Source organism: Macaca nemestrina, chromosome 17 (assembly GCF_043159975.1).
Source record: "Macaca nemestrina isolate mMacNem1 chromosome 17, mMacNem.hap1, whole genome shotgun sequence".
Lineage (NCBI taxonomy): Eukaryota > Metazoa > Chordata > Mammalia > Primates > Cercopithecidae > Macaca > Macaca nemestrina.
The window spans coordinates 9,110,815-9,126,459 of NC_092141.1; the positions used below are offsets into that span (position 1 = coordinate 9,110,815).

Below are 15,645 nucleotides of genomic sequence, written 5' to 3' on the forward strand. Positions count from 1 at the left end.
CAGGGATTGGAGATGTGGGCTGGGATCCACGTTGGAGGATAATGAGCTCACCACGACTCTGTTCCCTGTGGGAGTACCAGTTCTTCCACAACCTCCTCTGCCCTGGTTTCCTACAGTGGGTTCTGGTACCTATGAGTTGCAGGGAGGTTAGAACAGAGGCAGAAATTGCTGGAAGAATACAGAGAGGAGCCACGGTGAGTTCCGTCCCAAGACACAAGACTGAGTCTACAGCAGCCGTGGAGCTTCCCAGGAGTGGCAATGGAGCCCAGGAAGGGGAAGCTAAATAAGTTCTATTTTAAAAGCTGCCATGAGCACTGTGTCACTCTGTAACTTCCCCAGACTTTCTTATTTTGTCAATCTCTGTTTCCCTGCAGTCAGCAAGGGTAAACCCCTAAAAATTAAAGGGACGGCCCGGGGCGGAAGAGCAGGGAGGGGCTGTGTGTATGTGTGTGTGGGGTGGGGAGTGAGAGCCCCAGGAGTGGAAATGGATTGAACTTGAACTTCGTGGAGCTCAGGCTCCAGGACCTCTCACGTGTACAGGCTCCCTCCAAAGTTCTGGAGGCTTCTAATAATGTGTCCATGTGGTCACAGGTTGTCAGATAATTTGCAAAGATCAGATATTTTTATATTCTTTTGCTTAATGATATCCCTCTCCCCAGCCCTATGAGCTTAGCCTCCATCAAAACCTGGGAGGAGGCAAGAAAGAAAACTACCATTTATTGACCACCTACTATGTGCCAATACAGTGCTTGGCCTCTGAATACATTATCTTCATTGAGGCTCCCACTGTCCCTTCAGGAAAGTGGTTCCATTGTTATTATTCCCATTTTGCAGACAAGGCAAGTAGGGCCAGGGTTCTGGGAGGGTGAGTAGCTTGCGTAGGGTTGATAGCTTTAATGGGAGATAGCTTTAATCCAGGTCTGTCTCATTCCAAAAGCCAAGGACAGCCTCTCAGAGGAAGAGACATTTGAGCTGAGACCTGGATGAGAAGGAGCCAGCTATGTGCAGTTCCCAGGGAAGAACTGCAGGCAGCAGGTGCAAAGGTGCTGGGGTAGGGAAGAACCAGGTATGTTCAAGGAGCACTGGGTGGCTACTCACGGAGAAGTTAGGGAGGCCAGTGAGATACGGAGCATGAAAAAGCTCTACAAGCATAAGGAATTATTTACAGCCAGGCGCCAGCCTTCAGAGACACAACTGCCCGGGACTGCAGACATCCTATTTCTCAGACCTGGGAGATGGGAAACACAGAGCCCTCCTGCTCTCCGCAGCTCTACTGAGTTTTCCCTTATTCTACAGGGAAGAGAAGGATAGGGCTATGAGGGAACCAGAAACAAACCAACGAGAGAATTCTGGGGAGAGCTGCCTGTGGATTCCCAGCTGCTTTTTCAGAATCAGCAGTTGTGGTTTTCTAAGCAGATTCAATAGATTCTTCCAGAAGCAAAAGGCAGCCCTGAGTAGGATGAGGAAGATGCAACGGGAGAAGGGAGAAAGTGCCGGATACTGAGGTTTGACGACATCAAGTGTTGTGCCGGGCACCTGCCCAGGTGAAGCCTGGGGCTTGCCCAAGTCACACAGACAGGGTTTGACCTAGAATCTACCAGCTTCCATGCCTGGTCCAGAGCCCACTGTGGCCCCTGAGGCTTCCTTGAGCCCTCAAACGCCTCCCGGGCTCCCTCAGACCTACCTGACCAGGAGGTGGAGCGGCGGCCGAGGCTGAGTCCGTGCAGGCAGCGTTCCAGGGCATGCTGGATGCGGTCCTCCGTGCATGTCGTGGCCCCTGGCTGCATCCTGGGTCATTGCCTGCATGGGGCACAGACACCGGTCAACTTGTCGAGTTCCTTTCCCAGAGAGCACCTGGTCCAGTAAAGACAAGGGGCGCTCACAGTGCAGCACGATCAGCCCAGCCCAACTACAGATCAGGTGCTGTGGAAACAGCACCAGGGGCCTTACAGCTGCCTCCAGGGTAGGAACGGCGTCTGGAGGGCCACATCTGAGTGGCAGGACAGAGCACCCCTGCAGCAGAACAGGACAGAGGTGTGGGAAATAAGGGGTCAGGGATGGGAGCAGAGAAGTAGAAAGGGATCTGCCTTCCACACTGGGCAGTGGGGAGTGTCACCAAGTGCCCAGGGACTGGTCAGACCCCAATGGGCTGGGCAGGAAGACCCTGAGGGGAAAATCAGAATCACTTGGAGGACTTTTTCTGAATTTCCAGGGCTGTGTTTTCCAAACCTCCAGGGATGGGGCAGGAGCGTGTTCCTGATGAGAAGGCCACAGGAACTCCCTCAATATGCTTGGAGGGAGCTCCCTCTGATTGGGTGCCCAGGTCACAGGCACCTGTTTCCTTTCTGCCCTAACCTCCACTTTTGCCATTTTTCTTTCCTTCCCCTGGGGCTTGGCAATGTTACCTGTCATTCAAAGACCTACCCTGCCCTCCTTCCTCATCCTACTGAGGAAAATCCAAGGGGTGGTTAGCTGAGCTGGAAAGTCACTGAAGTGGGAATTTCAGGAGGGTTTTAGCCCCGTATGGGGAACTGAGAGCCCCCAGCAAGGCCAGCCCAGCTTCTTAGTTATGTATGAGGGCTCCTGGGTCTCTGGGGAAGCCACGGAAGGTGATTTGGCACAGTGAGCAAGCCTGGCTCCGGCATCCAACAGACTTACACTCAAACCTGGACTCTGATATTTGCTTAACCATGTGACTTTGGGCAAATACTTTAACTTTTCCAAACTTCCGTTGACGGATCTGTAAAATGGGATGACAGTGGTGCTAAAGCCTCACGGGGCTCTTGGGAAGATAAAATGCTGTGGCAGATGCGCTGAGTGAGCCTCCAACACGCGAGAGCTGTCCTGCTACAGTCATTGCCATCATTGCCCCTGGTCCCAGGGCATGTCACTGCACTCACCCCTTCCGGGCAGACCCCTTCACTGGCCAGTCAGGCCAGGCCGTAGAGGGATGCCGAGAAAGCTGCAGTTCAGCTCTGGAAGCCAGACGAGGAAGCACAGAGCTCAGAGCTGAGCCATGCAAATGACATACAAAGAAGGATAAAATCCTAACCTGGGTTCAGCTGTGCGGCTGGAGTATTCAGCTTACGGAGGTCCCACACGGGCAAATCCTCCTGCTTCCCCAGCCTGGGAGGCACCACTGGCCGAGTGAAAACTAAGCCCTTTGTGAGCTCTCCAGCATCCTTTCACGGTGTCTGTGGTAGGCTATGCATGCCAAAGCCGGACGGTGCAGCAGCGGGCACACAGGAAGCGGCACACGCACCTTGGTTCCATCGCAGGTTCACTGACGGTCTGCCATGTGCCAGGCACTAGGGAGATAGCAGTGAACCAAGCAGCTGTGCTCCTTGGTGGGAGACACAGACCCTGAGCAATGGAACCAAGAAAGACATGATTCCAGAAAGTGAAACGTACTGTAAAGGATAGTGCTGGGAGTGGGACAAGTGGGGACCCCGCTACAGGGTGTTGGGGGGTCAGGGAGGTCTCTCTGAAGAAGGGACATTTAAGCTGGATGAGGAAGCCAGGACAAGTGATGGGGAAGAGTGTTGGAGGAAGGGGAGCCAGCCCATGCCATGGTCTGGGTGCAGGAATTAGCTCGCTGAGGACCTGGACCCAGGAGCATAAGCCAGGGTGCTGGGCTGGCCCAGGAGACAGACTAACCCACTAGGTCCCATGCCTTCTGGCTGTGGAGGTGAAGAGCTGAGTTCAGAAAACCTTTCACGGGTGGCTGGGCGCGGTGGCTCATGCCTGTAATCCCAGCACTTTGGGAGGCCAAGGTGGGCGGATCACTTGAGGTCAGGATTTCGAAACCAGCCTGGCCAACACGTTGAAACCCCATCTCTACTAAAAAAGATTTTTAAAAATTAGCCAGGCGTGGTGGTGGGCACCTGTAATCCCAGTCACCCAGGAGGCTGAGGCAGGAGAATCGCTTGAACCGGGGAGGCGGAGGTTGCAGTAAGTCGACATCACGCCACTGCACCCTGGCTTGGGTGGCAGAGCGGGATTCCGTCTCAAAAAGAAAAAAAAAAAAAGATAGAAAACCTTTCACTGGTGACTCAAGACCTTGGGTGTGTCCATTAGCAGCACCTGGATGCCCAGAGACATCCTGAGGCCCCTCCGTGTGACTTTTACAGTTGCCTTTGGGGCTTCTGTTAACACCTCCACAGGCAGCTCAGGTAGTGAGTCCACTGACCCTGAGCCAGACTGGGCAGACCCCGCCCTGACCTGGGATTGTGCTGCTACCTGGCATGGATGAGCATCTGTGGGGACTGACACCTGTGATGAAGGCTCATCTTTCTGCCTCCCGTGGCAGCCCGACCATAAGACTCTCTGGAGGTGGGTCCTATTCCAGCTCAGGGCTAACGGCACCCGCTGGAGGAGGTAGAACACCAGGCACCTTCACATGGATGAGCCTGGGGCATAAACGGCTGGCCCAGATGTCATCAACGACCCTTTGTCCTCAGGCTGAGATCTCCCAGGTTACCCCCCGGGCAGGTTCTTGGAGGGAGCTCAGAGACCTCATTTTACAGAAGGGGAGGCTGAGGTCCAGTAAGGATAAGGGGCTTGTTCAAGGCAGCTGGGAGAGAGTTGCCACTGGTATAAACAGACAAGGGGATCAGGGAGGACGTTTTATTTTCCAGCTGTGGCTGAGACCCAATTCTAGGGACAAAAAGTACTAAATGCTCTGCATTCTAAAGTTCTAAGAGCCATGGGGTATTGTCAAGGATGTGGGCGCAACCACCCCGGGGGGCTTGCTGGGAGGTGTCAGTGCAGAACCAGCACAGTGATCCGCCAACCCCTGTTGTTATAAGATTGGGAAGAGAAAAAGGGTCTTCAACCATTCTGGAAGGTTCTTCCTTCTCTCCCCAAAGCTGAGGGCAGAGGGCTTTCAGAGAAGTCCTGACACAGACTGGGATGCCCAAAGGTGAGGGTGCTGCCCTTTGTTCCTCACTTGCCTGCTCCTGTGCTGCCTGTGAACCATGGCAGGGCTGAGACAAGGGGCAGAGGGGGCCATCTTGCAGACCCACTGTTGGACAAGTCAAAGACTTGAGCTCCAGATGGGAGTGAGAGGTGGAACAAAAGCGGGGCTTGAGCCTTTTGTTGTTACTTTTCTAGAGGGCTGCCAGCTAGGCGAGGGAAACCTATCAGAAGGAGGCTGAAGGCTGGACCAATTTTGCAGGAAGCTGGATGGGGCAGATCGAAGACAGGAAATTGGTGGCACAGAGAGGTTAAACAGCTTGCCTAAAGTCACACAGCTAGGAGATGGCAAAGCCAGGGTATAAACCCAGAGAGTCTGGGGTTTCAACCACTAGAATACATTGCCCCTCAGCACAGTCAGAGGCAGTTACAGGAAGAAAAATAACACCAATTCACGTCTCTATTTCAACAAGTGAAGACTTGATTTGCTTTAAGAGGTAGGCTGGGCATGTCTGTAATCCCAGTACTTTGGGAGGTTGAGGTGGGTGGATCACCTGAGGTCAGGAGTTCGAGACCAGCCTGGCCAACATGGGGAAACCCTGTCTCTACTAAAAATACAAAAAATTAGCTGGGTGTGATGGTGCATACCTGTAATCACAGCTAATCGGGAGGCTGAGGCATGAGAATGGCTTGAACCCGGGAGGTAGAGGTTGCAGTGAGCCAAGATCGCACCAGCCTGGATGACAGAGCAAGACTCTGTCTCCAAAAAAAAGATCTAGACTCTCAATTGCTGGGGATTCTGAGCCCCGCCACGTCTATCTACACCAGGTGCCCCTCACAGCCCTGCATCCTCCAGAGAAAGGGCCGAGGCTCACAGGAGTATGTGCCAGAGGGGATACCGAGCAACACTCTCTCGGACTGCACCGGTGATGACTGTGGCAGCTCACAGGGCCCAGGCATCTCTAGCCTGGAGCATGGACTGAACCATGTGATCGGGTTTTAAGACCCCTCTGCCCAGCCCCCGCGGCGATGGCCAAGCTGGTTATGCCATGAAGCAGGAGTGAGTCATCCTGCTCACTCATTACATGTCCCACACTGTAATGGATGCAAATGAATGTTCTCAGCCAACATCACTTCTGCACACTCCTGTCCTTAAGCGGGTAGAACACAGTGCCATGGGGCCGCTGCTAGCACACCCCGCCCAATGCCTGCCTGCCCATGGCTTCTCCTTCTCATCTTAGGGCCGCCTGTGACTTTCCCATCTCCTGGCCTCAGTGTGCCCCCTCCCTGCCCCACCCTGTTCAAGGGACACATCAAAGCCTTCTCCATGGAAGGGCAGGATATCCTCAGGCACTGGTGGAATTCTGGTGTGCCAGCCTCCCTGGCATTCCAAGGCTTTCTCAAGCTTGCCCCAAGTTCTTCTCAGAGGCAGGACTTGCCCGAGTCACTAGCCCCTGGGAGCCTGAGAGACGGGGAGAGGGAGGCCGGCCAGGGGACCCTCAGTCGTGCTGCCCTGGGGGTTAACCCAGCACACCGGGTTCACCACCCAGCCCTTTGAACGCTCATTTCCGTCTGAGTCAGTCATCAGCTGTTTCTTATGACTTGTCAGCAGAACCTCACGGGCTTTGGGGCAGAGGTGACAGGGGAAGGCAGTGGCACCCGCTCTCCCAGCATGACGCCTTTTTTCAAAAGCTGGGCAAGCAGGGCCTGGCTTCCCTGGCATTGCTCTCCCAAGTCCCCCCCGCCCCCCATCTTGTTGAGAAGAGCTCCCATTGTAAAATTCCAGCTGCTGCCGGGAATGCCCCCCGCCACCACCACCAATTCCCCTGCCAGTAGTGAGGTGGTGTTGAAACATCCAACAACGGGGCCTTCCCCCATATCCAAGTTCCTCTTCTGAGCCAGCAAAGAGGACTCATAGTGCTTGCTGGGGACCCTGCATGGGGCAGAAAGGCCTGAAGTTGGGGTGAGTTGGTAGGACCCCAGAGGGCACAGAGAGAGCCAGTCTTGCTTCCACCTTTTCTTCCCATGTTGATAGGATGTCATGATGTGAAGGGCTCATCTTCCCTTTGGTGCAGCACTGGTCAGAGAAGGCGTGGGGTCCACCTGGGTCCAGCTTCCCCAGGCAGCCCACGATGGGGCAGGGAGGAGAGCCTCTTGGGGGTTTCTAAACAGTGATGAAGGGAGGAGTTAGAGGGCCCGCATCTCATATGGAGGGGGCCTCCAGGTTCTGGCTGGCTCTCCACATTGCTTTCCTGGTGTTCTGGAATATTCTAGGCCCATGCAGTCCTGGGCTGACCCAGGCTGCTTCCATCCTGGATGACTCCTCCCTCTCCTGCTTCCTACCCTCCAAGACTTGACTCTCCCTTCTCTGCCCCACTCCCTTCCTCATGCCTTCATAAAGCAGAATCTCCACGGTGACCTACGTAAAAGAATTCTTCGCAACACAGGAAGGATACACCGGAAACTCAGGAGATTGATTAGTTACTATAGGAGGTGGAGGTGAGAAAAGGGTGGACAGGATCAAGGAATGAAACTGGAGATGAGGGAGGAGCAGCACTTCTCTGAGGATTATCTGTGTGTACAGCTTTAACGTTTAGAACTATGGCGATATTTTACATACCTAAAATTAAATAAATAATCGAAATCAATCAGGATATGGCGGTAGGGGACCGAAAATGGGAGACAAGCAGTAACACATTAACCTAACTGTATAATCAATTACTGACACAACCACACGGAGGCGGATAGGCAATGAAAGAACTAACCTAAGTAACTTTGTAAAATGGTACTTTGACTGGATACTGGTCAAAAACAAAAATAAAAACTATAGACAAATACTGTTTTCCGGTTATTAAATATGTTTCTCATATGAATGTGAGTTTAAAATTACAAAAGTTCCGGACCGGGCATGGTGGCTCACACCTGTAATCCCAGCACTTTGGGAGGCCAAGGCGGGTGGATCACCTGAGGTCAGGAGTTCCAGACCAGTCTGACCAATATGGTGAAACCCTGTCTCTATTAAAAATACAAAAATTAGCCGGGCATGGTGGTGGGTGCCTGTAGTCCCAGCTACTCGAGTGGCTGAGACAGAAGAATTGCTTGTACCCAGGAGGTGGAGGTTGCAGTGAGCTGAGATTGTGCCACAGCCTAGGTGACAGAGCGAGACTCCATGTCAAAAGAAAAAAAAAGAAAAGAAAAAAATCTGAAAGTTCTTTATGTGTACACTAGGATTAGACAGATACGTGAATAAACCATAGATAATGAGAGCTAAAGAAAGAAGTGGCAAATAAAGAAGGGGGAAAGCTGGAATGAACCTTGTGGAGTTAGGCCAGACTTGAAAGAATCAGTATGAACTCATGGTTTTTAATGTACATACAGATAGATACATATAGAAAAATTTTAAAAAGATGTATGTGCTTGGATTAATACACATACATTTTCTAGTTCTGTCTATAGAGAAAGCCCAGAGGCAATGACATCCCAGTAGCAACAAGCTACTTCCGTCCTAGATGACCTTTCTTCCCATGGGCTGAACCTTGTGATCTGGGTTTTAAGACCCCTCTGCCCAGCCCCTGCTGCGATGGCCAAGCTGGCTATGCCATGAACCAGGAGTGAGTCATCCCGCTCACTCATTATGTGTCCCACACTGTAATGGATGCAAACCCAAGATGCAAATGAACGTTCTCAGCCAACACCACTTCTGCCCACTCCTGTCTTTACGGGAGTGTCCTTAAGATCTAATGCCCAGATCTCGGTTTCTAAATACCATTCTCCAATAAAAGGAACCAGAGCTCCTTAGAGACATGGCTGATCCTAGGATTGAAACAGGAAATATACAACATAAACCCAGCACATCTTGTAGTGCCAGAAAATAAGTCAATATTTGAAAAGCCATGGGGAGTGTCAAAAGGACATAGGGACTAACCTGAAGGCGCTTCCAATGGCCACAGCTGGGACAATTTGAATGAACAAAGAAAGTGATGAATTATAACTCATAGATAAAATAAACATCCACAAGTCTATAGATAATTATAGATAGTTAAATGTTATAGACACTTGAATAAAAACATAAATGGAGGAGAAAGGACAGGCCTTCTTTACAAAAGAATTCCAATTAATAAACGTGAGAGGAATGAGAGAAATAGAAAACTGCCCCTAGGCAAACACCATGGTAATAATTGTAGATTCACTGATGAATGCTAAAAATCTGTTAGTGAAAATCTGTGGAGAAATACGATATTCGTATAGCCTCAAAGTAGTTCCCCCCAAATAATTACCACTTATAAAGGGGAAAACAAGAACCTCACAGTGGAGAAACCCAGCAGACAGCACATTCACCATATGATCAAAGTTAGCATGACCAGCAATAAGCTATATCAGCATCATGTATCACCTGCTGTAATGCACTGAAGAGGGAAGGACATGTCACTTCTTTGTTTTTTGTTTTGTTTTGCCAAAAACACATAACCATAATCATGAGAAAACACCATTCAAAATCCAGTTTGGAGACATTCTATATAGTGAGTATTCACCATACAGACATTCACTATGGGGAGTACTCACCAAAGTGTTCGGGTCATCAAAGATAAGGAAAGACAGAGGAACTATCACAGATTGGTAGAGACGAAGGAGACACAAAGGCTAAATGCAATGTGGGATCCTGTACTGAATTGTAGAACAGAAAGAGAACATTACGGGGAAAATACGCTAAGATTCAAATGAGGTCTGTCGTTTAGTTAATAGTACTCTGTTAGTGATCATTTCCTGGTTTTGATAACTGCACCATGTTTACATAAGTTGTTCATTAGAGGAAGCTGAGTGAATGGTAGACATGGCTCTAAGATCCTTTATATATTTACATAGCCTTATGCCCTTTCAGTATCTTTCCAGGCAGTTATCAAATGATTCACTACCTTACATGAACTTCTTGAATATTTGCTATTTCTTCTGCAGTCACAGTGGACCAGTGCAGGGCTGGCTGCCTCAAAATCCCACAACCTAAAGTTTCTAAACTGGGGATGAGAATTTCTGGGGCTCTGTGGGGGATAAGGGCTGTCTTTGAGAATGTTCAAGTTATGTTTTCATTTTAATGTCAGTCTAGATACAGTTCATAGTTAATATATTATGGAACATCTTGATGATCACTTCATGACCAAATGTTACCAGATGTCCGTGCCTAGTTTGCATTTGTGTCATACCATGTTGGTGTCACCTAAAAGGACAGGGTACACCATGTGTGTGCTTGGGATCTGCAAGAGCTCAAGGTTAAGCACAATGAGTTAACAAAGGCAAATGTGTAGAAACATTCCTGGTGCATAATAAGCATTCACTATATATTCTCTGTTAGCTATCAGAGTTTCTTTCTTCTTTCTTTCTTTCTTTCTTTCTTTCTTTCTTTCTTTCTTTCTTTCTTTCTTTCTTTTTCTTTCCTTTCTCTCTCTCTCTTTCTTTCTTTCTTTCCCTTCCTTCCTTTCCTTCCCTTCCTTCCTTCCTTCCTTCTCTTCCCCTCCCTTCTCCTTCTCCTTCCTTCCCCTCCCTTCCCCTTCCTTCCTTCCTTCCTTCCTTCCTTCCTTCCTTCCTTCCTTCCTTTCTTCTTTTCTTTTCTATTCTATTCTTTTCTTTTCTTTTTTTTTTTTTCAGTCTTGCTCTTTTGTCCAGGCTGGAGTGTAGTGGCGTGATCTTGACTCACTGCAACCTCCGCCTCCCGGGTTCAAGCAATTCTCTTGCCTCCCAAGTAGCTGAGATTACAGGCATGTGCCACCACACCAGGCTAATTATTCTATTTTTAGTAGAGACAGGGTTTCACCATGTTAGCCAGGCTGATCTTGAACTCCTGACCTCAAGTGATCCGCCTGCCTCAGCCTCCCAAAGTGCTGGGATTACAGGCATGAGCCACCGCGCCCGGCCCAGAGTGCTTTCTTAACACTCACATCTCAGCTGCCCAACTCTTGATGTCTTCGGGACTAGGCCAGGAAATAAAACGCCTCCTGCATGATTCTGATGCACAGTTAGGCTTGGAAAGTCATGCTTTTTATTTTACACAAATATGCACACATGCATGTGTACACACATGCATACACACACACTTTTGACTCTAAGACTGGGAAGGCACCTTAGGTACCATTTAGTACAACACTCCCACTCTACAGATAGGAAAACAAAGGCTCTGAGTGGTGAAAGGACTTGCCCAGATTAGACCCCAGTAAATCTGTGAGTAGAATCTGAGCCTGGAACAAAAGATAATCATGCATCCTCCTGCTTGGATGAGGATCGCACTCTCCTTGCTGCCCAGCAGTGAGTGACTTCAGCTGCTCTTCTCAAGGCTATTTTTGGAATCCCTTTTCAAATTTCTTCCAGAGTTATTGGTCTGTTCAGGTACTGAACTTTATGTGTCAACTTCGCAAATTTAGGTTTTCTGACAATATCTTTCACTTTAATCAAGATTTTAAAGTTCATTAGCAAGAATCAGAAATTCCTATATATTTTTTATAATTACTTCTGTAATTTTAGCCCTTCTTTTAATGTAACATGTTTTCTTTCAAAATATAGATCCATATTTGTATTAAATATTTTTTCTTTCTTTTTTTTTTTTTTTTGAGATGGAGTTTCACTCTTGTTGCTCAGGCTGGAGTGCAATGGTGCGAATCTTGGCTCACCGCAACCTCCGCCTCCCAGGTTCAAGCTATCGTCCTGCCTCAGCCTTCCGAGTAGCTAGGATTACAGGCATGCACCAGCACGGCTGGCTAATTTTTATACTTTTAGTAGAGATGGGGTTTCACCATGTTGGTCAGGTTGGTCTCAAACTCTTGACCTCGGGTGATCCACCCGCCTCAGCCTTCCAAAGTGCTGGGATTACAGGCATGAGCCACTGCACCCGGCCTGTATTAAATATTTTATACTACTTTATAGTTCTTTAAATGTTTTTGACATTTACATTAAATGCAATAACTGTGATAACAGCAGTAGTTTTGGACAGTGGCTTTGAGTTTCATTTATTTTATTACTCACTGTTTTGTACCCTACCATTCCTATTTATAAGTCCTTTATTTTGGTTCATTTCTTGCTCAGCTCAAGTATTTTGAGTAATTTCAGGACAGATGTGTGGGTGAGGTACTTTCTGAGACTTTATATGTCATGTGTCATTCATTCTGGCTCAGGAATTATAGCTTTGCCAATTATAGAATTGGCATAATTCATAATTTTTCACCCTCAAAATGTTCATAGAAACCCAAGAAAATCAACTGAAAAATGGTCATACCAAAGAACAGAGTTAGGTAAAGTGGCTGGGCACAAATTAATGTAGAAATCAATATTATCTAACTATGCAAATAAATTATATTGGGGAAACAAGATTCTACTTCTAACAGCAACAAAAGTGATACAAATTTTAAAAAAAACTTTAAAAATATGCAAGATTTTTATAAAGAAAATGTTTGAGGGACACAAACAAGCAAAAGTAAATGCAAATACATATTCTGCTGTTAGATAGGAAGATTCAATACCATAAAAAATTAATTCAAAAAGGATCAAAGATCTAAATGTAAAGTGCTAAAACTATAAAACTCTTAGAAGAAAAATTGGGGGAAGGCTTCATCGCATTGGATTTGTCAAAGATTTCTTGGATATAACACCAAAAGCACAGGCAGCAAAAGAAAAAATAGTTAAATGTCAAAATTTAAAACTCTGTGCATCAAAGGATACAATCAACAGAGTGAAAAGGCAAGCCACAGAATGGAAGAAAATATTTGCAAATCATATATCTGATTAAGGGCTACCATCCTGGATATATAAAGAACTCCTATATAACTCAACAGCAAAAACAAACCACCCGATTTGTTCATTCTCTGTAAGTTTCAGCCTGGAGAATAGGAAGGAAGGAGGGAAGGAGGGAGGGTGGGAATGTGACAGAAAAGGAGGGAGGGAGGAAGGAAGAAAAGGAGGAAGGTAATTATTGAGTGGCTGATCTGTGTCAGGTACTATGTGGGCGTTTTCACTTAGTCTGATAATCATAATTGATTATGATTATAATTGATCATATTTGATTATATTTGATCATATTTGATCATATATTTGATCATATTCAATCATAATTGATTATTCGGTCAATCCCCAAGACATTGATTACTTACATTGAAACTGAATTAACATTCGGTCAATCCCCAAGACATTGATTACTTAGTTTGATAATCACAAGCACCCTTTGACATTGTCATAATTATTCACATTTCCTGCAGCTCAAGGAGGGTAAGCCATTTATTCACTCAAGTTCCTATGGTCACAATTCCTATGGCCTGAGCTTGAAGTCCATGCAAAGTTGGCGTGACTCTCAAAGCCCATGTTCTTTCCTATGTCGTGTTAATAGGAAGTCATATCTACTGGTTTCTAGAGACTTAAAGGGCTGAGTGTACTGTTTCGTCTCAGTGTTGTAATTTGAGGCTTCCAGGGAAGACGTCTTGCATAAAAATTGGCTGAGTTTTCCATTGTTAGTGATTCATTCTCCTTGGGTTAGGGCTGTTCACTTCCTCTGTCCTAGCTTATTTTTCAAGATGTAAGATTCTTGGAGGATGATTTAGCCACCAGATGAGTCTATTACAGCAGTGACAGTAGCTAGTGGGCAGGGGAAGGACTCTGGGGCCAGGAGAGGGAGGAAATGTGAAAAGGTAGGTGGACATGGCATGGAGGTCCAGGGAGGGCAGAAGATGAAGCAGAGATGTACCAAAAGAAAGAACCACTGAAGAAGCAGAGGTAAGACTGCCCACCTCCCCCTAACTTTGCTCAAGCCCTTCTTTACCAAGGAAGGGACACAGGAATGCTTGGGAAGACCAAGACCACAGTTGTGGTCAAGACCAAGAAGAAATGGGATAAGGATGAAGGATGGGGAAGGAGAAAGATGCTAACATGTACACAGTACTGACCCTGGGCCAGATACCGTGCTTAGGGCTTGAAGCACATGATCCCATTTATTTTGAGCTACTCTAGAACACTCTGAACTTGCAGAGATGAGGAAGTTCAGCTCCTGTTGACTAAAAGACTTTCCCAAGGACATACGGATAGCACAGAGAGGATCTGAACTAAGGTCTATCTGGTCCACTCTACCCAAGTAGAGTACTGAAAAGACAATAGGATGTATAATGTCACCTTTTCATGTAATTTTAAGAATAGCAGCTAATAGGAATTGAAAGCTTACTACGTGGCAGGCACCGTTCTAGGTGTCTCTGTGAATTCAGTCATTAAATCCATGTGAGGTAGATCCTCCTTACCCCCATTTTACAGATGAGGAGACTGAGGTACAGAGCATTCTCTCAGTTGGTAAATGAAGTATGCTCTAGGCAATTTAGCTTTTCCATGCAAGTAAGGGCAGCTATACTGGAGCCAGGGGTGGGCAAACTGAAATTACTGCCAAACTGAGAAACCAGAGGAAGACTATAACAATAAAACAAGGAATAAGCTCCAGGCAGCAACCAAATTCTCTGGGTGCTTGGACTAATCCATGGGCACTTACACTGGAGACTGTTTAATCCTGCCACCTTTAAATATGGAACCCATCTTAATTGTTAGCAAATGTGCACAGGAGAATAAAGCAGCAAATGAATGTAAATGTAAAAACTCAAGAAAGGCCAATTACACATATATTGGCAGCTTTCTGGTTTTTCTGGATGTGGAAAAAGATTGCGGTTGTGACAAATTTGTTTTATTGCAGGCTGCTCTCTTTTCTTTTCTTTTCTTTGCTCTTTTCGTTTCTTTTCAATACAGGGTCTTGCTCTGCCTTCCAGGCTGGAGTGCAGTGGTGTGATCAGACCACACTGCAGCCTTGACCTCCTGGGCTCAAGCGATCCTCCTGCCTCAGCCTCTCAAGTAGCTGGAACTACAGGCACATGTCACAATGCCTGGCTAAATTTTATTTTTTATTTTTTGTAGAGGTGGGGTTTCACCATGTTACCAGGCTAATCTTGAACTCCTGAGCTCAAGCAATCTGCTGGCCTCAGCCTCCCAAAGTGCTGGGATTACAGGCGTGAGCCACCTGCAGTCTGACACGGGCTGCTCACTTTCTACAGATAGAATCATTTCTAGTTTGTAAGACAGACATGAATATTTCATAGTTTTGGGCAAGGAAGATTTTTATTCTTCCAGAGCACTGTGACTTCTAGATGCTTTACTATCAGAATAAGTTTGGGGTAGAGCGGTCCAATCCATTATCTTTTCCCTTGCACAGACTTTCTTCTCTTCCAGAGTGATAAACGATTTACCACCCCATCTTCTCCCCATTAATCTGACAGCAGGTCATTGTTTTCAGACATGGGCATACCCATTTTCTCTAGTCTCCTTTTTACTCTCTTTGAACTCTTGCTCAATTATGCAAGAAAAATCTCTCCACTTCTCCCCTCCCCGCCCCGCCAATCCCATTCATGAATATGCTTTAGAGCGAAACCTCTCTAACAAGAAAACAAACACTCCTCAGCGTTTGTGGACAGAACTGAAATCAGACACTTCTCCTGATACTTGGCCAGGTGTGGTTTTTACAACTTTTTATGAAACAAACACTGATGTCAAGAGTCCCGTTTAGCCCAGTCTAGAACTCTCTAGAACTCTAAAGGACCATTTACTATGACATTAGGGCATCAGGCACTGATGCAGTCTCTCCCAACTTCTCACCAAACATACCAGATAGATAGTTAGATAATAGATGGATAGATAGATAGATAGATAGATAGATAGATAGTAGATGGATGG

The 15,645-nt window shown here is 47.1% G+C and overlaps 1 protein-coding gene across 2 annotated transcripts in view; it reads right to left on the reverse strand.

The window, feature by feature from the left end:
• The window catches only part of LOC105474202 (phosphoinositide-3-kinase regulatory subunit 5), an 87,698-nt gene that overhangs the window by 30,528 nt on the left and 41,525 nt on the right, over positions 1–15,645 (reverse strand). For both annotated transcript variants that reach the window (XM_011728693.3, XM_011728687.3), the window contains exon 2: positions 1,685–1,800. In XM_011728693.3, coding sequence (XP_011726995.2) covers positions 1,685–1,787 — 103 coding nt within the window. In that variant the 5' untranslated portion in view covers positions 1,788–1,800. The remainder of the gene's footprint in view (positions 1–1,684; positions 1,801–15,645) is intronic.